General features: G+C 33.6%; 1 protein-coding gene across 1 annotated transcript in view; it reads left to right on the top strand.

The window, feature by feature from the left end:
• The window catches only part of USP7 (ubiquitin specific peptidase 7), a 96293-nt gene that overhangs the window by 37425 nt on the left and 33774 nt on the right, over positions 1 to 25094 (top strand). Inside the window, exons 2-5 of the mRNA XM_044659036.1 lie at positions 9366 to 9470; positions 18508 to 18706; positions 21375 to 21513; positions 22821 to 22909. Coding sequence (XP_044514971.1) covers positions 9366 to 9470; positions 18508 to 18706; positions 21375 to 21513; positions 22821 to 22909 — 532 coding nt within the window. The remainder of the gene's footprint in view (positions 1 to 9365; positions 9471 to 18507; positions 18707 to 21374; positions 21514 to 22820; positions 22910 to 25094) is intronic.

Here is a 25094-nt window from a genome sequence, read left to right as displayed (position 1 = left end):
AAGTTTTAAATTCAGGCTATTTTTTGTTTTGTGGAGTATTTGTTTTTCAAAGGTTTACTCTGCAGACCTAAAGTTATAAGATTATCTGAGATGAACAAATTAGAATTTTTTCTTTGCCTGTTTCATCTGCTAGTGTTTCAAATCTGAATTAGTGATATTACTATCATTTCCATAGCAATAGACAGATCTTCTTGCATGAGTTAGTAGTTCTGTACTTATGACATCACAAATGGAAGCTAGTGGGAAGAGAAAGCCTGAGCATCTTCAATAATAGTGGAGGAAATACAGATCTTAAACTGGCCAAGTATAGGCCTTTTGTGTATGTGTTATATCTACTCCAGAGTAAAAGCTCTTCTTTAAAAAGGTACTTTGTGCTTTTCTCATGTGTATGTCTTTATATACTCATATGATGCAAATGATTTATATTCCCAAAGAATTCCCCCTCAATTATTGAAAGCATTTTCTGCTTATATTTGGGTCTTCTGGATTTGTTTAGGAACTCTTAATTGCTTGCTCCATTTTCCACAGAAATAGGACTTAAACCTACATGTTACTTAACATTATGGTAGGATTTTTAAAAGTATTTAATGATAGGGTTTACATACGAACTTTTGGTTTATCAACTCTAACAGTATTATGATTGTTAGTCCTATGATATCTCAAAGTTGAATGTTAATAGAATCAGGAGACCTTGTCTTTTTAGCTTAGTTGGAAGTAATCAGCCATAACTTGGTCAAGAAAATTTGAACTAAAACTTAAGATTGGCAAATGGAAACCATTTAAAATATTAATTAGCATAGATGTTTTTATGTTAAATGTCAGAACTTGTAATTATTCTTTTTGAAAGAACATTATATACCTGAGCCACTTCTAGAATCTCAGAAACTAATCACATTTTATTGTCTTTGTTCCTAGAAATTTTTATGGTCGGGCTCTCTGGTTCATCAGAATACTAGGAATCATTTAAATCAATTTTCTGGCTAAACCATCAGCTTTTTTTTATGGACATTGTTTTCTGAACTAGTTACCCTCCCAATACTTTCTATAAATTGCGGTCAGAGAAATAATCCAGCAATTATATAGAGGCTTCCAGTAAAACACCTGAGTTCAGTAAGTTGGGTAGCAAGAGACTGAGAACCTAGCATGAGTTGCATAGTTTTGATCTTTTTCACACATATGGACTAACCCCACTAAGACCAGTTATCTTTATCTGAAGGGTAACCAAATAAAAGAGGTTAGATGAAAAAGTATAAAACTAGTAGAGCAATGACTGTGGTATTTGTTTCTAAAACAGGAATTTGAGCATCTGACAAATGTATATAAATATAATCTATTAAATAAGACACAAATACAATTCCCAACATATCAAAATTTTTTTTTGTAATTAATTTACTTACCAGGATAATGGAATAATTTTAAAATGTTATTGTTCACTAATCTTTTGTATACCATTTACATAGTCATTTTTTCTCTGGGGTTTTTTAATGCTATATCAATAAGTTCTTTTTAGTATCAATTTAATGAAATAGTCTGGGAACTGGTCAAAATTTATTTTTCTCTTGTAATGGTATTGTTTCATTATATGTCGTAGCAGGTCTTTTCCCCCTAGAAAAATATGAATTTATACTTGAAGATAAGTGTTTAGTAATTTTTGTTCAGTCTTTTGAGTCACAGCCAACTCTTTGTTAACCCAATCTGTGGCTTTCAGGGAAAGATTCTGGAGTGATTTGCCATTTCCTTCTCCAGCTCATTTTACAGATGAGGAAACTGAGGCAGGCAGGGTTAAATGTTTTGCCCAGGGTAAGATAGCCAAAAAAATTCTGAGGCCTGATTTGAACTCAGGTCTTCCTGACTTTAGACCTGGTGCTCTATGCACTGAGCCACCTAGCTGCCCTTAAGTTCTTATCAAATAAGGTATGCAAGTTGATGACAAATTGCTGGTATATAATTATAGTAACACAATAACTGCATTAGGGAAAGAAAATGAAGAGAATAAGCATTTATAAAGCTATATAAATAGCACCGACTATGTGCCAAGCACTCTTTACAAATATTATTTGATCCTCAGAACAACCCTATGAGTTAGCTGCTATTATTATCCCCATTTTACATTGTAGGAAACTGAAGCAAGCAGAAGTTAAACTTGCCCAGGGCCATACAGCTAGAGGCCTGAACTCAGATTTTCCTGACTCTAGACCTATTACCTCTATCCATGGGGCCCCAACTGTCTCCCCATCCCCTACTCCCTACCTTTCAGGGCCCTCAAGTGACTTATAAGAAGATTACAACAATGTGTCTAATTGCATTTACTGAATAATGTATTTAAAGGTAATGAGCATTTTATACCTAGCATCATCAAACATCTTTTTATTATTTACTAGCATCATTTTTTTTGTGATAATCATTCCATTTTTGAATCATTACAACCTATTCCTTGGCATGTATTCAGTCAAAATTACATTATTTATGGTAGTTTTTTCCTCTGACTTTGAATCATTTGTATATTTTCTGAGTAATTAAACCTCAGCAGTTAATAGTATTTTTAATTTTTCATTGATTACTCTGATCTGTAAAAAGTAGGTCATTTTGGTAGCCAGAAGACTAACATAGTCCTTTTTTCTTTTTGTAATTTTGATCCTTGTTTTCCTCTTTAATGTGCTGATAGCATAATTAGAAGTTTTAGGGCTCAGTTAAATTATTTTATGATCCTCTGATCAAAATAGTAAGGATGTAGCACATATGTCATTAATTTTTTTCTGTAGATTTAATTATGTTATTCCTTGTATACATTTATGCACATGAATCTATATGTGCCCAATAGGATGTAAGCTCCTTGAGAATCAGGAGAGCCTTTTATTTCTACTTTGTATCTGGAATACATAGTAGCTAACAGGAAATTATTTTAACTATAGGGATAATCCTTAAGCTTGGATGTTAATAGATTTTCTTATTGCATAAAATCTATGAAATTATTGATAATTCATCTATCACTGTAGGTCATCCTTTCATCATTTATATTATCCATCAGATCAAGTACTTTTGGCATTTTCAGGATTTTAGGAACTGTGTTTTAGAGTTGGCATATTAGGACAACCCCGTGGCATAAGGGATTGATAATGCTCACATTTTCTGTTATTTTCTTTGTATCAGAGATTTTAATGGATGCAATCCTAAGCAGAACCAGAGAGGCCTTCATTTCTTAGAATTACAATTTTAAAATGAATAATTTTTTTTCTTTGTGTTTGGATACAAATGTAAGTCTTCCAGTTTTCTGTTGTATGGATCAAGTAGTAAGACTAAAAGACTAATTCCATAAACCTTTAAAGTAGCACAACACTCAGATTATTTTGTTTTGACTTGCATAATTAAGCACAGACTCTCAAATAACTTGGCTTTCCTCACCAGTCTGTAGATAGTAAGTGTCTAAAATGTGTACAAAACTTCGGGAGTGGGGTTGGGGGGACAGATCCAGGCAATTTCTGTCCAGAGGAATTATAAATAATTGGAATAGAGATATCCTTCTATTTATGTGCATTAAGCACCAAATGTGGCACAGACCATAAATGTACTGGGAATATTTTTGAAAGATCATCCTGGGCTGGGATTATTCTAAGAATATTTACTTGGAGAATATGGAAATTGGATAGTTCTGAGAGATCTTTGACATAATTTAGGACTTGAATTGAACTGTACTTAGAAACAGAATTGGAAAGGGGATTCTCAAAAGATTAGCTTTGGACTGTGAGGAATGAATGAGCACTCTGATAAACAGGATATGAACCTGCAGTTTAATTTTGGGAGAGTTACTTGGAGGTGCACTGGGAAGTAAATGACTTGCAGCCATTATGTAATAGACAAGACTTGAACCCAGATCATTCCAACTTCAAGGCCAGGTTTCTGTTGCCCATCACTTCCACACACAAGAATATTTGGAGATTTATTTGGAAACACTAATTGGGACTACATTTGGAGTCTTTGAAAACTAGACTAAGATTTTATGATTAAGAAGAACCATTAAAGAGTTTGATGAGGAGAGTGTGTTGTGGTTAAAAGCTTCCTAAAGATAGCCTTTCTTTCTAACCTATTGTGGTTATTACTATTATGATTATAATTTGGCATCTCTTGATAAAGGCTAGGACTGTGGTCATTGTAGGGATATGTTAAAATTGGACTTTATGGTAGACAAGATTCTAGGTAACTTTAAATTCAAAAAAATTTTTAATGGCTACATGAAAAATTATAGAAAGCTTCACTGATTGTAGATGAAGGGGATACTGAATGATTAGAGGAACAAAGGTCTTGTTTGGAGCCTTGTGATAAAGTTTTAGAATCCTGTCACCCAGAAGGGAGAACTCATTTTGAGAAGAAGGTATTGAGTTCAGTTTTGTATGTGCTAGATTTGAGACATGGTAGATCCTTCCCGGTCTAGCAGATAATTAAAGACCCAACTTTGAAAGGGAAAGGTTAATGATAATAAAGATCCTTTGGATGACAGGACTCATAGAGCTAGGCCTAGAAGGGATCCCAGGACATCTAGTCTAATTCTCTCATTTTTACAGATGAGGAAATTAATGCTGTGGTGGGGGGGGTGTTAAGTGAATTGTCCAAAGTCACATGGGTATTATAAATGTCAAAAGCTGAATTTAAACCCAGGTCCATTGAGTTGGTGCTCTTTCCCTTGCCTTTTGAAGATTACTACAGTCTAAATTGGAATGAAACAAGTACCCTACACCAATAAAGTTACAGATCTTTAATTAATTTTAAGACTATACCTAAATCTAAATTCAAGCTGCACTTTTCCTCCTAAATCTGTTTCATATAAAGTCTGGATATAGCTTACAATTTGTCTTACTTTGCAATACATACACATTTTCCACATTCAGAAAATTGCAGATATTTAAAGGCTGATAATCTAAAAAAGGTTGTCCTTAAAAAGAATTGAAGGCTTCACTTCTTTTGGTGAAGGTTAGTCTCCATGAATTTGTTTATATGGTTCTATCATTTCAACAGTGTTATGTTCTAAGGAGTACTAAAAATTAGTGTTGTGAGTCTGGAAGAAGTTCAAGACAATAATAGGGTTTGTGAAGCCAGTGTTGAAGAGGATTTCAGTTATTGAGAGCGTGGCTTTACAGATTTTGATAGTAGTAAGCCCTTTAAGGGGTAAGGGATAGTGGGAAATGGAACAGCCCTGCTACATCATGCTAAACTTAATGAATGAAGTTACACTGAGAAAGGAACTTCAAGGTTGAAGTCTTAGAGGTGAAATAGTAAAATGGAATGATGAGGTCAAATAAGCTGATGGATGACCAATGTATAAAAGTGAGACTATAGCACCTTTCTATAATGGACAAAATGAGGTATTTTGAAGCATATAAATACTATTTTTTATTTGTTACTTAAAAAGAAGATAACAAGGTCACAAATGTGTATTAGAAAGTATCACAACAAACTGAGATGATGAACTTGGCCTAGACTGTCAAATACTACTAAAACGGCAAATTGAGGCAAGTGAACCCATTGGATTTTCTTAAGGTGGTTACTAACCTTGGAAAGAATAATTTCCAAATGTTAGAGATAGCTGTATCGTAATGGGTTTAGGGACCTGGATAGGAGTAGAAGCAGTGACTATAGATCATTTTTTCAGAAAATTCAGTTTCTGAAGTTCCCAGACTTAATATCCTCATGGCATTATTCTTTTAGGCAAAGAGACAAATTGAAGCTTCCATTCTTTATATTTCCTGGACAAATAAGCTCCAAATAGGAACTAACCCTTAAATAGTAGTTAAATGCTATCATTGTTTTCCAGTTAATCAGAAACTTGGCTTATCTTCACACAGCCTCATCACACTCACAGGTCAGAATTGATTTAGTCAGTATGACCAGTATAAGAATTGCCACTGAAATAGTCATCAGTCTGTATACACACCTATCTATAACTTGCCTAAGGCAGTGAACACGGACTAATAATTTTCAGAGGCAACACTTTGTCCCAGGTTTTTCCTGATTTCCAAATTCACCACTCTACAAAAGATACATGCTTCTACTTAAAGTACCTTTCTATAACTAACATTCTAAAATACATTTCAGTCCTTCAGGGATCTTTGGTTTCATCAGTTACCCTTGTTGGTAGGTAATAATTTTGCTGCTTCCCCATGTAATTAGCCTAATCCTGTTACTATTAGATTCATAGGCTGTTAGTAGATCTCTGCTATAAGCTTTCCAACTTGAACTGAAGAGGCTTGATATAGGAATTGAGAAAGTTTATACCAACTTGTGAATCCTAGGTTACCACCACACAACATTGAGGAAACGGGGGAGGGGGGGGCTTTATTGTAAAATAGTCTATGTGAATACAAATATGTGTTCAATGTGAACAGGTCCCTAATTTTTTTTTTAAACCAAAACATGTAACAGAAAGGATACTAAACTAGAAATAACATCTGGATTAAGAATAAGTCACTTCAGATTCTATAGGCCCTAGTAAAATATGTTGGACCTATATTTTTTCTGAAGTTTTCTCTAAACATGTATAATTTTATGGGATTTTCCATTGGCTTTACAAGACACAGGTTCAAATTGAGATGACACACTAAAGATCGATTACAAGTGAGTTAATAATAACAAAACCACACCACAATTTCTGGTGCACACATCAGATGCAGCTAAATTTTTCCTTATAGGAAAACGTATTTCTCTAAGAACATATATTGACAACTAGAAAAAGAGAAAACTAATGACTGTTTTTTTAAATTAAGCAACACTCCATAATACTGAAAATTTGAAGTAAATAAATTGGAAAACAAAAAAATTTATAGAAATGATCAAATGATCAAAGCCATGTCTTTGAACAAAACTGATAAATATGATTAAAAAGAGCAGAAAATCTTGTGAACAAAATAGCTGACAAACAAGGTAAAATCACACCAAAATAAGAATAAAAAACAGAATCTATTATACAAAATTATAGTTTAACAAAACTGAGAATACAAAATAAAGACCTTCAGAAAACACCCAGAGGACCAAATAGAGAACACTGCAAAAGAATTGTCAAATGTTAAAGAAACATGCAATTAACTACACAAATTCTCAAAAATGTTTATCTCCCATAAACTCCTTTGATGAGACATATAGTCCTCAGTAACTGAACAGGAAAGGATATGACAAAGGTGAACCAATTCATTACTACTTTAAACTTTAAAACAATATCTCATCAAAAACTTTTTAAAAATTCCTTACTGTCTTGTTTCCTTTGTCTTAATTATGGGATCATAGATTTAGAGCTGGAACGGATCTGAGAGGTAATCAGAATTCAACTCCCTTTTTGTCAATAAGGAAATTAAGGCAGGTTTGGTAAGTGACTTGGTAACTCGATGACACTTGTAGCAAGTGATAGAGCTTGAATTTTAATGCTGGCCTCTGATTCCAAATACAGTGCTCTTTTACTGCTATTGTTTTCTTTGTCTATAAAGTGGGAATGACAAAGTTTTCAAAAATACACTAGTGACAAATTCCAAAGATCCCTTCTGTTTAGAGGATCTTAGAAGAAAATTTTGTTTATTTCAAAAAAGTGATATAACTAGTATCCTTATAAATGCAAGCTATTTTGTCACAAATATAATCTGATTATTTATTTGGATGCATAGTTAGTCTAAGCAATTGTAGGAAACTATTAAGCTACATGTGAAAAAGAACAAACAACACATTTCACATGTATTATTGAACATATCTTCAAAATACAAGGTATTAATTAAAAAAATAATTTTAATAAGTGACAGTCCCTCGTTTATTAAAGGTGTAAAGGTTAGCTTGGGAAACATTTAATATAAGTTGAACATATGATAGTCTATAATGTGAAATTTTGGGGGAATTTGTGTAGTATGACTATTGTGGAAGTATAATGTTTTTTCCCTCTTGATGCTGTAAAATCACCCAAGAAGCTGGCGAGCCTATAATAAAGGACTGCTGTCCGTGGTGCTGAATAGTCTTGAAATGTGCTTGTGCCTGGGAGAGAAAGCTAATGAATGGATATATCTAATTTTTTTTTAAAAGCCTTGCTTATGGGATGTTGAATTTGCAACCAATCAGTTCCAAGGCAGTAGAATAGTAAGGGCTAGGCAGTTGGGGTTAAGTGACTTTCCCAGGGTCACACAGGTAGGAAATGGGTGAGGCCAGATCTGAGCCCAGAATCTGGTCTCCAGACCTGGCTCTCTATCTATTGAACCACCTTAGCTGCCCCTTTGATATGCTTACAATATATTACTAGGCTAAGTAAATTCCAAATATAAAACCATAGAATATTAATGATGGTGCAATTGTGAATTCAAGTGAAGTGTAGCTCACTTAGGTTCTATGTCAGTATTTGATCACTGTTTATCTGTTGAATTTTCATCTTGCATAGTCATCTCATTAAAAAATACTCCATTTGTACTCCTTCCATTTACCTCTAAGTATTTAACTATAATCTGGTTTTTGATGACCCTTCAGATAATCTTCCCCATCCCCAGCCCCCTAACTCCAATAAATTCTTGGTGCCATAGACAACTTAGACTCTAGTCAATGGTGCCAACTTCCACGTGTAGAGGGAAATTTTTTTATTCTGGACCTCAGGTCCAATTCTTATCCCTATAAATACAATTTTCTTGAGATGGTTTTTACTTGAGAAATTTGTTTTTTGTCATTATTAAGGGTATAAATAGAATTAGTCAAGTAAAGCATTCAAAAATGGTCATTGCTGGTATAGTAAAATGATAGCCAAAAACTCATTAAAATTCAAATATAATTTTTGTTACTCTGAAGTTAGATTTTTTAAAACTATTGCCCTTCTTATAGAATGTACTCCTCTTTCCCCCTTTCCGAAAATGATATAGTTTACATAAAACCTGAATATGGATATATTTTTCCTTTATTATTAGTGTGTCATGTGCTCCTTTTGCACTCAGATGAAGCATATTGGTAACCCCCTTTACTATATTTTTAAATGCATAAAACAATTAGATTAAATTAATTGAAATACAGTTTTAAACATTTTCTTTTAATTTTTTTAGACCACAGTTTAGAACTCTTGCTGTAGAGATCCTATTTTTAAGAGTATATCCCAATGTTAGTATACTGACAGACATAGCTTTCTGTTGAATAATGCTGATAATTGGGGAAAATATAAGAGGCACTTTGATGTTTTCCAAAGTGAAACTAACATGTAGATAAGAAAAAATAATTTGATGTGTTTGCTAGAACTATTTGTTAATTTTTTAATGTAAATCTTGGTCTCCAATAAAAGTCATCAAATATGATTTCATTATTGAACTCTTTTAAAATAAGGACTTAAAAGTTAAATTATTGAGTTTCTTTTTCCCTCCTCTTAAAAGCTGGAGATACAGATGATCCACCAAGAATTACACAAAATCCTGTCATCAATGGAAATGTAGCAATGGCCGATGGACATAATAACACAGAGGAAGATATGGAGGATGGTAAGTAGATCTTGGAAAGATGATTTATGATTATTTTCTTTCTTTAGAGTTCCTTTGTAGCGAGTAATTCTTAATACAGTTTGGCCTAAAAGAGCATTTTGGGATGTTGTGGTTTGAATTGCAAAGTAGCTTATGGATTCCATGTTGGATGTGTTTGAATTGAATTTTTTCCTTCAATTGTTTGGGAATATTTAAAACCAAAAGTTTGTAGCTGTTTAATATATATTTATGATTGCAACTTTATATCCAGCATGAATGTGGGCTCAAAATGTGAAGTACAGACTATAGCTTTTATCTTTTCAAAAGCTTTAACAGATTCTAGGCCTCTTGAGCTTGCTTGGTTTTTTCATTGTGTTTCTAATACACTATTTCCCCTTTTAATCATTATAGCTCATGTTAGGTGTGAAACCAATTTTGGATGATCTCCATTTTTTACACACACTGTCTCTAGATAGAAGACCAAGTTTCCTCCAAAGATCACACATAGTTATAAGTCAGCAAGTTTTAGAAGCAAAATAATTTGTTAATAACAGTTTAATGTCGGTGCAAATGTATTAAGTTCATATCTTTTGAATACCACTTTCCTCTTTCACTTTTTCCCTTTCATAAAAACTTTCGTGTAGTTTGGCTATTACCAGTTTATTTAAAATGAGAAAGGAAAAGACAAAAAAAAAAAAACAACAAAATCCACCAAATCTGAAAAGATACCAGCCAGTAATAATTTTGTGCAGTCCCTGGAATCTTGCAGTGTAATATGAAACCATGTTCTGTCAAAAACATGTCCATCAATCCTCATGAGGGTTGTGTCCTTCCCAGGGGAGTAACGGGGCAGTTGAAAGAAACCATCAGTCACGGGCTGCATCACCAGAAGGACTGCTGTTCAAACCTCCTGCCAAAAGTTCAGCCTCCATGAGAAACTGCAGCAGTAGTTGAGAGTTCTCTCACAGTGCGGTTTATCCCCTGTCAGCTGGCTGAGGCATTATCTGAGGAAGGTAAAGGAGTGGTCTAAATCCCGCTGCTTTATTACCTGTGGAGTGCACTTAAAACCCTGTGTAGAAAAGGACAATTGTGTGGGTATGGTTTTTTTGGTTGGATTTTTGGTGTTTTTCTTTAAATCACGAGAAATGCCAAAAGAGACTTTTTTTAATAAAAGGTATCCAGGAAGCTGGTCTAAAAAAAAAATTAGTAGTGTTTATTAAGAAGATACTGGCACAAAGAGAGCACTCCATTATAGTTTGTTATATTTTACAGAGTGATTATATGCTGTTTTGTAGAGCTAGAGAAAGAGAAGAAACAACAGAAGTAAAATACCTTTATTTCTAACTTTTTAACAGTTTTAAGAACATTTCTAGTGTGTAATGGAATTACAATAAAAGTGACTAAAGTGTTAGAAATTACATTGCTGTTCTATGGGAGCTTGAGAAGAAACAGCTGATTCTCCTGTCCTCAATTGGCAGTGAAGTGTTGAAAACTGAGGGGAAAGGGGAATGTCCTCAATGTCTAAAGAAAGAATGAAACCTTCCATAAGATCAAGGATCATTTTGTTTGCTGTTTAATATTTAAGATGAGTGGTTTATTTAGCTGGTTGGAATCTTTGAGATGAGGTTAAGTGAGAAGAGTTGAAGGATAATAACTTGATAGCACCCGATAGCCCAGGTTTGGGCTGATTCATCTTTACTGAGATCCTTTCTAGTTTTAACAGAATTCGATGACTCTTTGAAATGTTGAAAGGTTATTTAATATACTTGAGCCCATTTCTTAGCCTTATTCTTAGTATATAAAACATTTAATAAGTTCTATAATAGGGGGCAGCTGGGTAGCTCAGTGGAGTGAGAGTCAGGCCTAGAGACAGAAGGGCCTAGGTTTAAACACGGCCTCAGCCACTTCCCAGCTGTGTGACCCTGGGCAAGTCACTTGACCCCCATTGCCCACCCTTACCACTCTTCCACCTATAAGACAATACACCAAAAATTAAGGGTAAAAAAAAAAAGTTCTATAATAGAAATTATTACTTAGACAGGAACTAGGGTAGAAATAAGAGTAGGGTTACATATCAAAAAGAATTGTATAGAATTTATTCCAGATTAACAAAGTATTATTTCTGTGGACCATTTATTAGGATTTGGCAATGGACTTTTTTTTTTTTAACATTTATTAATATTCATTTTTAACATGGTTACATGATTCATGCTCCTCCTTTCCCCTTCAACCCCCCCCCCCCCGCACCCCCCCTACCCATGCGCATTTCCACTAGTTTTGTCATGTGTCCTTGATCAAGACCAATTTCCAAATTGTTGGTAGTTGCATTGGTGTGGTAGTTTCGAGTCCACATCCCCAATCATGTCCACCCCGACCCATGCGTTCAAGCAGTTGTTTTTCTTATATGTTTCCTCTCCTGCAGTCCTTCCTCTGAATGTGGGTAGCATCTTTACCATGACTCCCTCAGAATTGTCCTGGGTCATTGTATTGCTGCTGGTACAGAGGTCCATTACATTCGATTTTACCACAGAATGTCAGTCTCTGTGTATAGAGTTCTTCTGGCTCTGCTCCTTTCGCTCTGCATCAGTTCCTGGAGGTCTCTCCAGTTCTCCTGGAACTTCTCCAGTTTATTATTCCTTTTAGCACAATAGTATTCTATCACCCGCATATACCACAGTTTGTTCAGCCATTCCCCAATTGAAGGACATACCCTCCTTTTCCAATTTGTTGCCACCACAAAAAGCGCAGCTATGAATATTTTCGTACAAGTCTGTTTATCTATGATCTCTTTGGGGTACAAACCCAGTAATGGTATGGCTGGGTCAAAGGGCAGGCATTCGGCAATGGACTTTTTAAATAGGCCATTTTAAGAGTTCCAATTGGAACTTTATATGTTGGCATTATATTAGGAAGAAAATGACACTACATAATCTATAATTATAGTGATAGGAAAAATTAAAGATTTAAGCTAGGAAGGAAAAAGAATGGCTCTTCATCTCTACTCTTAAAAAAAAGTAAGGTAAAATAAGGGTTTATTAAGTATAAAGAAATACTTTATATTTTTATCTTCATACTTTTAATCTTTGTTTAGAAGAGGTTGTAATTCAGTCATGTGTATAGCATATCAAGAATTCTGTAAGTATAAACACATTGTAGTGTTTTGATGCGAGATAATCAGATTTTTATAAAATCGGAAGAGGAAAAAAAGTGAACTTTTTGTTTTGGAAGTATAGGCAACTAGGTGGCATAGGAGATAATTTTTCTCTTCCTTAATTTCCTCTTGTAAAAAGAGGATAACAATGACATCCTGTTTTCAAGGCCTTGTGAGGATAAAAAGATTTTTTTTTAAGTGCTTTGCAAACCAGAAACCTATATGGATGCTGAAGTGTAGTAGGGGGAAATAGACCTAGTCAAATTAAATAAGCATTTCTTAAGTGCCTAGGGGGGGGAAAAATACATCCTACCCTCTAGGAGCTCACAATGGGGGTTGAACTGGTCATATACATATTAATAGCCTATGTAAAAATAAGGTATATACAGGATAAATCGGGGGATAATGGCAAAGGGAAGGAACTAGCATTGACAGGAACTAGGAAAAGATTTTTGCAGAAGTTAGATTTTTTAAAATCTTGACACCTGAATGAAAGAAGGCAGGAAGCAGAGGGATAGAATTGCAGGCATGGGGGCAGGCAGTATAATATTTGATCCTGTAGGTAACATAGTGCCATTTAGTTTAATAATTAGGAAGGTGACACAGTAGACCAACCTGTCATTTATGGAAAGATCACTTTTGTACCCGAATGGAAAATGGATTGGAATAGGAGAGACTTGGTGATCAGAAGGTTATTGAAATAGTCCAAGCATGAGAACTTAGATCCAAAAGCTCTAGGTTGCAATTCCAGTAAATTATTATAAATTCAAATGAGATAATAAGTTAAAATATATGCAAATGAAATTGTGTACTTCTCAATTTTTAAAGGCTCATTGTCTTCCCCTTTCCTTTGTTTACATAAAAATGAGAGACAATTTTAATCATCTTCCTAGTTCCTATGAAAGACTATGTTATTTAAAAGTGATATTATTCTGGTATTTCCTTTTAATTGTTTTGGATTAACATTGGGCACATATAGTGTGAAAACAATAATTAATGTGGTAAAAAGGTGGTAACGTTTGGTGCAGGAAACCTATTTCAGTAAGAGCCTCCAAGATTAAGTAAGATTTTAATCCTGTAAATTCAGCAGATTTTGGTCTAGGTATTAGTATTCTTGAAACCCTGAATATGGTTGGTAAATTTTGCTTTTAGTACTATAAACACATTACCTTTCTCTCTAAAGCAAAAGTAGTTGGAAAAGCAGGTTCATTTTCAGGAAAGTTATGCTCAAGAACCCAGGTGCTAGAAAGACCTTTTGCTCTTCTCCTTGGCAATCCTTTCCTTCTACTCCATCCCTAAGGTTGTGGTTATAACTACAAAGGGGTGAAAGTGGGAAAAGGTCCTTTGGTACCTCCTTCCCCAAAGAGTTTATGCTTTATCTAGTATTTGGACACTATTCCCTTTCTCCCTTGTTTAGATGACTCTACAGAGACTACCCACAACTGCTGAGACTGTGGGAGCTCAGTGTCAAATATAGGAAAAGTACATGGGTGGGGGATACATATTAGATTATATATGTTGGATTTCTAATTTCAAACTTATCAAGGGGCTGCCTGTGGAAGCCTGTGGATTTTCCTATTTTACTAAGGCTGTTGTGGGAATCAAATGAAATAATGTTTGTAAGGTGCTTAACATACAAATTTTTTAAGTGATCTATATGTGGGGCAAGCAGGTTGTATTTGATCTTGTAGGTAACACAGTGCCATTTAGTTTAATAATTAGAAGAATGACACAGTAGGCCAAACCTATCTTTAGAAAGCTCACTCCTTCAAATAGTAAATGTACTTGAGCTTGAATTCAGAAAACCAGCTTCAGCTTCATAATTATCTGATGGGTAGTATAAGTAGGTAAGGAAAATTGAAAAGCTTTTCTGAGCTTGAATTAATGAGTTAACAATGTAATGTTTGATTATGGTTTCCAGGAATTAGGAGAAGATAATTCTACAGTATTCTTCTTTGATCAGAACATATTCGTATTGTGTTCCATTCGGATCATTTTAGCTGAGTCATGAATAATTTGAAGAGTATCCAGATAAGGCAAAGAATTAAGAAACTTAAATTTGGAGATGGGTAGCATTGTATTCAGATCAATGACTTAGTTGTGTAAGAGGGAATAATTAGGCCTATTCTTTTCTGGACCCAGAGGGCAGAAAAAGATGAGGTTGGTGAAAATTACAAGGAGGAAAATTAAAGCTTCATTACAGTAAGAAATTAGCAGAGCTATCCACCTTAGGAGGGAGGTATAATGGAATCCCTTGAAGTCTCCAGACAAATAAGTCCTCTGATATATCATTCAGAAATTTTTGTTTTTATCTAGATTTATTTTGGATTAAATAGCCACTGAGCATTGTCAAACTCAAAGTTTGATTTTGTCTTAGGGCAAAGAATAGACTAACTTCACCATTTGTTTACCTTTATAAATTTCCCCCTTTATTGGCCTCTGTTTAACTTTAGAGTCTTACATTTTTGTGTGGCTGACTTATTCTTATTTAGTTAAAATAGCCCTCTCCATTTAAACGCTTTAAAAAAATATTATGAACCCAATAAAATAAGATTTTCCTACAAGATCTCCTTTTTAGGGGTGCTGCTTTTATGTAACCAAGGGGTTTTGTTCTGATGGTTGCCACACTAAACTATATTTCAGGTAAACTATCATATAATTTGTATCATGGCTGGGGTGGGGGAGTGGCCTGTAAGGTATGCTGAGTTGGCAAAATGGACCTTTCGGGTAGAGACATGCAAGACATACTTTAACTTGAATCTTGTTTTCCTATAGTTATGTGCTCTATAGCAATAGGCATTAAGTGCTCCTTCCCTTTCCATAGTTTATAATTATTAAAATATGCGGTTTAAAAAATGCAAAAACATTTAGTATACTATACTCAATCAATACTTAATTTAAAAGATAAAATAATGATAATTTGAGGATAATTAATATTATTTCCTCTTAAATTATAGCAGTGCCTGGAAATAACAGCCCATTATTACTCAAGCATGTTCATAGAACACCTACTATGTGCAAAGCATTAGAAACAGCTTAGTGCTGTTTGTGTTGTGAATTTAAACTTGAATGATGTTCTCTGAAGGGGAAGACACCTTGAACTTGAGAATTTTAAGTTTTTGAAATGGTGTGCAGTGTTTTGAGTAGATATAGTTTATTCCTTAGTTCTTCTTAACATTCTATCTTTAATTTCTGTTCAGCCTCATCTATCTGTTAATGTTTCCATTGTATTGGACTTTTAAAGTGCTTTGGTTTTTAAGGTCTAGTGAAAATATTCTAGTAATCCTAAAGTGTTAGTGATTTGTTTCACATTTTGTCATCATATTTGACAAGTATTCAGTGACCTATTAACTTGAATAATTTCCACCCTTTTCCCTTTTTGCAGGTTATCTCTAAAACGAAATTGGTGTGCTAAGACCTGGTTCTGACTTAATTAATAGTTGAGTCCTTTAGAAAATCAATCGAATATATGTCCAAGAGAAGAAGCATCTTTCCTCTTCAAAATTGCTTGTTTTGAGTTGAAAATTAAATGTACCTTTAATAGTGCTTTTTATCTATAGCAAAGAATGCTACCCTTTTGTGAGAACTGATGGACATGTTTTCTCAAGACCAAATTAAAATGTTAACAAACTTTGTAATTTCTAGTTTTAGAAGTAGCAAATTACTGGGAAATCACTTATGCTCCCAGCTGATTTCCTGTGGGCACACCCTAACCACTTCTAAGAGTTAGCAGTTCATGGGTTACTAAATTTCATCATTGCTTGACTCTGGTACTAGGCAAGATCCTAAAATATTTCAGTCTACATGATTCTCTGCCTTTGCTATTACATAGGCCACATATTTCATATTTCAGACACATCACACATTTCAGAAATTTTGGTTGCTGGACCCCTGAGTAAGGTGTTATCTTCTAATTCTAAAACAGGTTGAGTGAGATTGTCACAAAATATATTTGTTTATACTAGGTCATTTGTCCTGAGAACATCAAAGTTGATTTGAAGCTAAAAAAACACAACTCCCATATTTTTAATATTGGTTTTAGTAAGAGAGTGATTTTAAAACATTTATCCACATGTTTATAGGGAATAAGCATACTTGATTTCTAATACCAACTGGAATAATGTGGGTCGGTCAGTAGATACTAAGGTATAGTAAACTATTTTCTTCCCTTGTGCACACAAATTATTACCAGTTAGTAACTGGTAATAATAGATAAATATCCCTGAGGAAAAAATTAAATAGGAAACCATCTTCCCTGTGCACAAGAGAAGTAATTACTTGCCCTTTTTTGTTATTGCTTAAATGAAATTAACTCATGCTTCAAATCATAATGCCAAATTGAAATAAAAATCAATGGCTTTTTATTTAAATCTTTAGAATATTACATAGAAATACAAAGAATTGACTTTTTTAACTCGTATTGAGAAATCAACTAAGTATGTTTCAGGTTGAGATAAGACAGTGGTAGAAAGACTTTAAAATTCAACCTTTAAAGTCAAGACTTTTTAAAAAAAAGATTACAAAAAGATTTCCTAAATAATCATACATTTTCACTGTCTTCTAATGCAAGGGAAGAGAAAAGACTGTGCTATGGATAAAGTTTTTTTAATGAATTATCTTAGCCATAAAATCAGAAGGAAATTTTAGATTTCAAGACACCTGAAATTTTTTGTTGGGAAAGATGGGTTTTTTTTTATCCAGAATTAAACCATCAAAAAAGCAGTTTTCCCACCTAATAATTCTGGAAATGTTATATAGGTGCTATCATCACTTTATTTTGCAGATAAGTTCATGTATAGGTCAAGTGAGAAAGTTAGGCTAAGAGACAATTAATTTAAAAATTAGTTCATACCATAAAAAAATATCTTAGTACTTTTAGGTCTAAAGGTCGTTTTTCTCTTCACATAAACTCAATGTCATTTCCTTGCTTCTGTGTTGGTATTTGAAGGTCTTTGTTTTTTTTAGAAGACATAGGACTGATAGGTTTTTTAAAATACTTTTTTGAAAAAGAAATGAAATGAAGGTGATTAATTTGTCTTATCTAGCTGGAAAACATTTGGTATTACCGCCTCTGAATCCTTTTATAAACACAGAAAACAATTGATATGTCCTTATCTCAGCTTTTCTTCTGTAGTCTAAATAATTCTACCTCCTTGGACCCTTGCATATTGATCCTATTTTCCACATATGATTTTGTTTTTAAAAATAATTTGAACTATAATTTCTTTTAATCTCTTACCTTCTATCTCAAAAATCAACTATGTATTGGTTCTAAGGCAGAAGAGCAATAACAGCGAGGCAATGGGGGGGGTTAAGTGACTTGCCCAGGGTCACACAACTAGGAAGTGTGTCTGAGGTCAAATTTGATCCCAGGACCTCCTTTCTCTGGGCTGGGCTCTTAATCCATTGAGCCACCTAACTGATCCCTAAAATGTAATTTTCATGATTTATTTTTCCTTCTTCCATTCCGTGCTCATCTTGGATTGCCAGTGAATTAAGAAATACAGAAGTTTTGTATCTTTTTCTATTGCTTTGAATAAAATTCTCAACAGTATTGTTGTGTGAGTTCAATAAGGAAGCCAGTCATTGTCTTTGAAATTGTGTGCTGATTGAAGAACACACATATTCATTGTTATCCCTCTCTTTGCTTGCATTTTCATATTTCATGAAGACAACATTCACCAATCTATTTTTTAGGGGTGGGAGGACTCTAATCAGTTCTGTTGATGCTCACAGCGTGTCTCACATTAATCATTAATGGTTTGGCCAGTTAATTCCAACAAGTATAGAATGTCTGTATTTTTGTCATTTTATTTCATTGTTTTGAAATAGATTTTCATAGTTGAAGAGTATTTTCAACTTTTAGTATTTGCATATGCTCTAATTTCCCAACCATTTTTCTTTCAGATACCAGCTGGCGTTCAGAAGCAACCTTTCAGTTTACAGTTGAACGTTTCAGCAGGCTGAGTGAGTCAGTCCTTAGTCCTCCATGTTTTGTAAGGAATCTTCCATGGAAGATCATGGTGATGCCACGATTTTATCCAGACAGACCACACCAAAAAAGCGTAGGATTCTTTCTCCAATGCAATGCTGAATCTGACTCCACGTAAGACACTCCATATGATGACATTTTAAATACACAAATAATAATGTTAATTAAATTATCATGAAACAAATTCAATATTCTTAATAAAGGAACATCTCTCCCACCCTCCCCCTTTCACTTATCATACTTTGGTATTCTTATGAAGTTTTAATTATATTGTTGCTTTCTAATTTCGTGTTACTTTTTTAGTCTCCAGTTCAGAAACCAATAAAATGCCCATCATGTAGGAATTGCTATATTCGAAGAAATCAAGGGTGTAGCTATATTATAATTAAGATTTACTGCATACCTTCAGCATTGTTATATTTACTTAATATCTTCTGAGGGGAAACCACTTCATGCTTTGAAATTTTCTATTTTACTATTTTTTATATTTTCCTTCATTAAGAAATCTTTAAGTTCCAGCATCCTAGACCCAAGGAAACATCAGAACTGAAAGGTGCTTTGAAAATCATCATGATGTAACTTCCTAAATAATAAGTGAGAAACTGAAACCCAGAGAGATTAAACAACCTCCCTAAAGGCCACACAACTAGTTAGTGACAGACCTAGGGCTGGAATTCATTTGTCATGGTTAAATCTGGGCTTTTTTTTTTTTTTAAAGCAGTCTTTACATGGCCATTGCTATTTAGAGGTATTTTCCCCCATTCTTTCTTGTGTTAAAGCATTATTAATTTGATTTTTTAAAAAAGGCTTAGAGCAGGGGAAAATCTGTGACTTTACCGATTCTTTATAAATGATCTTAAGATTTGGAGCTAATTAAATGTTGGCTGTAGTGATCTTCTAGTCTAACCTCATTTTATAAGGAAATTCATTATAGCAGTAAAAACATTCTTCTGCTCACAATTTGATTATCATAAATGATATGCTTAATGAATACAGAACATATGTGTTATTTTGGGGAACAACATATTTGAAGTGTTCTGGACAGGTGAGAAGTCATTACAGAACACAAAAAATTTTAATACTAGATTTTATAACGTTTTATAATGAGTATCAACTTTCCAAATGCATCGCAAAAGAAACTATTTTGGAAAATCCTTAAGACTATTCTTTCTTATTCTTAAGAATCTATACTAGATTAGTCATGAATACTGATTTTCTTGCATCCCATTTTGTTGATCTATATTCAGTAGAAAGAGCATTGAATGTGGGTTCCAGAGAATTTAATTTATCTCCTAACTCTGCTACTTGCTTGCTAGTAGTCTCTCTCCCAGGCTGAGTCTTCTTATCTATAAAATAAGGAGGATGGACTAAGCATTCTCAGATTATTTTTAGCTCTTAAGACTCAATAATTCCCAGAATAGAAAACTCTAGTTCATTATCAGCCCAGCTTAGACAAAATAATCAGAAAGGAAGAAGTTAGGGATGCCAAAGTTCAAAATAATTTAGTTCCAAAAATTATAGCCTAATTACACAATCTTATAATTTGTTGTTTTTTTTTTTTAATCTAGGAAATTATGGCACATTTACCAGTACAACATTTGTTCTCATGACTAATAAAAACTTAGTGTTAGATTTTTGGTCCTTAGATGCAATTCTTTTGCTTGAATACAAAGTTTTGTTCTCGAATAGGCACACAGAGGTATCACATTAAATGATATTTTCCTAAAACAGTACATTCCATTTTGGAATTCTGCCAAATCACCTGGGTGAGCCTGTGTAGACAAGGTCATGCATTTGATTTGTCATAATGGCATTTTTCTTAGGGTTTCTTTCCACTATTCACTTTTCTTTGTAGTCTTGAAGCATAGAATCTATATGTTAACTTTATGTGGTTTTATGTATACCTAATGGCTAACATTTGTCATAGCAATTATTAATCTTAAATTATCTTTCCTGCCTAATTTTTTTTTTATCATTACCAGATAACAGGAGAATTAGAAAGTAAATTTGACTAGCTGACTTAAGCCCTTTGATTTTTGACTACATGATGAATCTACAGTATTTGCATGCACACTGAATGTAGGGCACCTAAAATCAGTATTTTTATTGTTAGAATATAATTGTAGGAACTGCAATTTGAGAACAACACTTATGCTTTTTAATGCTTTCATTAAATTATTTATTTTATTAAATTATTTTATGCTGCCTGTTATTAGTACTTAATGAAATACTAAGCTTATTTTAAAAACCTTTTTTTCTGTAAGAGTAATTTTTAGAAAGGCAGCATGATGATGTGATGAGAGGGCCAGACTCAAAGTCAGAAAGACTTTGGTTCAAGTTTTCTGACACATTCTGCTTTTTTGACCATAGGAAATTTCCTTAACCTCTCAAGTGTCCCATGCAACTTTCTAAGGATATGTAGTAGCTGTTCTGCATTGGTTGAGAGTTACTTCACCAGGAATTCCCTGAACAAATGAAATCCGACATCCATTTTTTATTTTAAAAACAGAAGTAGAGCAGATAACCAGTCTTTTGTCCTATGAAAAAACATTAGTATTTTGAAAATACTGATCTTTAAAACATGTAACAGTTTTTAATGTAACGAACTCTTCACTAAAGAAAAATTAAAGAATAAAGCTTAAGGCTTCCTGTTTCCTCTTAAATCATATTTTTCATTGGTTGATTTAATGGTAAAAATGTGAAATAAGGTCTTCAGTAACACTATGGGCTGTCTTGAAAAATACATTCATCAACTAAGCCTCTCATATACTTTTAAAAACAGGTCATGGTCTTGTCACGCACAAGCAGTGCTGAAGATTATAAATTACAAAGATGATGAAAAATCATTCAGCCGCCGCATCAGTCACTTATTCTTTCATAAAGAAAATGATTGGGGATTTTCCAATTTCATGGCATGGAGTGTAAGTTAACAATGTGTTTAGTATTAATTACAATTGAATTTTTTATATTGTTTATTTCTGCTATTGCTCTATGATTCCTGTTCATAAAATTATTCTGAATTTTAGCATCAGTATGCTAAAATGTGATAAGTGGGTAAAAATGCCAGTTTGCCAAGGGAACTATCACATAAAGCTGTACTAACTTGGGAATGCTTATATATTATAGGCAGAGACAAAGTAGTAGCTAATATCTACACTAGGGAAGCACAACTTTTATAACTCAATTATCATTATTGGTACTTAAAAGTTAAAAACCACTGAAACCTGTTTGCCATTATTTTTAAAGTTAAATATTTTAAGGAACTGGATTAACTATTAGTAATATATATTATATATATGTATGTATGTATATATATATGTATGTATGTATGTATGTATATATATATATGTATGTATGTATGTGTATATATATATATATACACACACATACACATACACTATGTGTATTCCTGAAATAAAAAAGTTGGTGGGTCTTTTTTGCCTTGCATGGTGCATTGCACACTGAAATGTTAGAAAAATAAAAACTAAACACAAGATTGCTGAGGCTTTTTAAAAATTTAACTTTATTAATTTTATTTACATTTATGCTAACATAAGTATAAATATAAACCATTTGCATGAATGACATTTATTATATTTTTTCTGGGTCATACATTTTTCGTGAGAGAATAATCATATAAAACCAAAACCCCCAAATAAACTAAAATGAAATATTGTATACTTTGACTTGAGTTCTGACTTCAACAGTTCTTCTCTAGAGTTGGATTTGATTTTTTTAAATTAAGTTTATTTATTTAAGTAGTTTAGGGTGTTTTCCCATGGTTATATTATTCATATTCTTTCCCTCCCCTCCTTCAACCTCCCTTCCGTAGCCAATGAGCAATTCTACTGGGTTTTACGTGTGTCATTGATCAAGACCTATTTCCATATTATTATTTCCACTAGAGTGATTGTTTAGAGCCTACGTCCTTGATCATATCCCCTTCAAAAATTTGACTAGTGGTAGAGGGAACAGGAGAATTTTAGTGTATTCCTTATTGTTCTTTTGATGAAACTACCAGTAACTGGTCGTACAGGTGTTCATTGAATAAAACAGTTCTTACAAGAAACTTACATTTCATTAATATTGCTGTTGTCTTTCTGGAAATAACTTATGTGCTTCATAATTCCTTTTACCAAATATAAAATTTGACAATGGAATTGGGTAAATACGAATGTGGTATGTCCTATACATATTGAACAGCTTTTTTTTCTTTCCTGTTTTGTAGGAAGTTACTGATCCTGAAAAAGGATTTATAGAAGATGACAAGGTTACTTTTGAAGTCTATGTGCAGGCAGATGCTCCCCATGGAGTTGCGTAAGTTTTTCTTTTTAGTTTTAACTTCAAGAAAGTTTTCTTTAGGCAATAGCCATGTTGAGCCATGCTCAACACATATTGAACAGGAACTATATTTCTTAAATTCATTACTACCCTAGTTTTAAGGGCTGTGGATTTTTTTTTTTTGGATTAATTTTTTATTTTTAGAAAAATTTTCCATGGTTACATAGTTTGTGTTTTTATTTTACCCTTCACCCCCTCAAACTCTCCCCTCTCCCTCTTCACCTACACCCCCACCCCCACCCCCACCCCGAATTGCTAACTCACATTTCCACTGGTCAGTGAAGACTTATTTACATATTATTGATAGTTACATTGGGGTCGTCCTTTCAGGTCTACATCCCCAATCATGTCCTCATCAACCCAAGTGTAAAAGCAATTGTTTTTCTTCTGTGTTTCCTCTCCTATAGTTCTTCCTCTGAATGTGGGTAGTGTTCTTTTCCATAAATCCCTCAGAATTGTCTTGGGTCATTGCATTTCTGCTAGTACAGATGTCCATTACATTTGATTTTACCACAGTATATCAGTCTCTGTGTACAACGTTGTTCTGGCTCTGCTCCTTTCGCTCTGCATCAATTCCTGGAGGTCTTTCCAGTTCACATGGAATTCCTCCAGTTTATTATTCCTTTGAGCACAATAGTATTCCTTCACCAAGGGATACCACAATTTGTTCAGCCATTCCCCAATTGAAGGGCATACCCTCCCTTTCCTTTTTTTTTGCCACCACAAAGAGTGCAACTATAAATATTTTTGTACAAATCTGTTTATCTATGATCTCTTTGGGGTACAAACCCAGCAATAGTATGGCTTGGATCAAAGGGCAGGCATTCTTTTATCGCTCTTTGGGCATAATTCCAAATTGCCATCCAGAGTGGTTGGATCAGTTCACAATTCCACCAGCAGTGCATTAATGTCCCAATTTTGCCACATCCCCTCCAACATTCATTATTCTCCCCTGCTATCATGTTAGCCAATCTGCTCGGTGTGAGGTGGTAACTCGAGTTGTTTTCATTTGCATTTCTCTAATTATTAGAGATTTAGAGCACTTTCTCATGTGCTTATTGATACTTTTGATTTCTTTATCTGAAAATTGCCTATTCATGTCCCTTGCCCATTTATCAATTGGGGAATGGCTTGATTTTTTAAAAAATTGATTTAGCTCCTTATATTTTTGAGTAATTAGACCTTTGTCAGAATTTTTTTGTTATGAAGATTTTTTTCCCAGTTTGTTGTTTCCCTTCTGATTTTGGTTGCATTGTTTTTGTTTGTACAAAACCTTTTAAATTTAATATCAAAATAATTTATTTTACATTTTGTAATTTTTTTCTAACTCTTGCTTGGTTTTAAAATCTTTCCTTTCCCAGAGATCTGACAAGTATACTATTCTGTGTTCACTTAATTTACTTAGTTTCCTTCTTTATATTCAAATCTTTCACTCATTCTCAATTTATCTTGGTGTAGGGTGAGAGATGTTGATCTAAACCTAATCTCTCTCATATTATTTTCCAATTTTCTCAGCAGTTTATGTCAAATAGTGGATTTTTGTCCCAAAAGTTGGGCTCTTTGGGTTTATCATACACTATTTTGCTGACTTATCCCAAGTCTATTCCACTGATCCTCCCTTCTATCTCTCAGCCAGTACCATATTGTTTTGATGACCGTTGCTTTCTAGTATAGCTTAATATCTGGTACTGCTAAGCCACCTTCCTTCATGGTTTTTTTCATTATTTCCCTTGATATTCTTGTTCTTTTGTTCTTCCAAATAAACTTTGTTAAAGTTTTTCCTAATTCAGTAAAAAAGTTTTTTTGGTAGTCTGATAGGTATGGCACTAAATAAGTAAATTAATTTGTGTAGAATGGTCATTTTTATTATGTTAGCTCGTCCTACCCATGAGCACTCAATGTTTTTCCAGTTGTTTAGATCTCATTTTAATTGTTTGGAAAATGTTTTGTAGTTATGTTCGTATAATTTCTGTGTTTGTTTTGGTAAATAGATTCTTGTCTAGGGTTATTTTAAATGGTGTTTCTCTTTCTACCTCTTGCTGTTGTGATGTGTTGGAAATATATAGAAATGCTGGTGATTTATGTGCATTTTTTTTATCCTGCAACTTTGCTAAAGTTGTTGATTATTGGTATAGCTATCTTTAGATGAAGCAGGTTACAA

Source organism: Gracilinanus agilis, chromosome 1 (assembly GCF_016433145.1).
Source record: "Gracilinanus agilis isolate LMUSP501 chromosome 1, AgileGrace, whole genome shotgun sequence".
In the NCBI taxonomy this organism is placed as follows: Eukaryota; Metazoa; Chordata; class Mammalia; order Didelphimorphia; family Didelphidae; genus Gracilinanus; species Gracilinanus agilis.
Note: the sequence above shows the minus strand (reverse complement) of the source record. Positions and strands in the feature narration are given on the sequence as shown.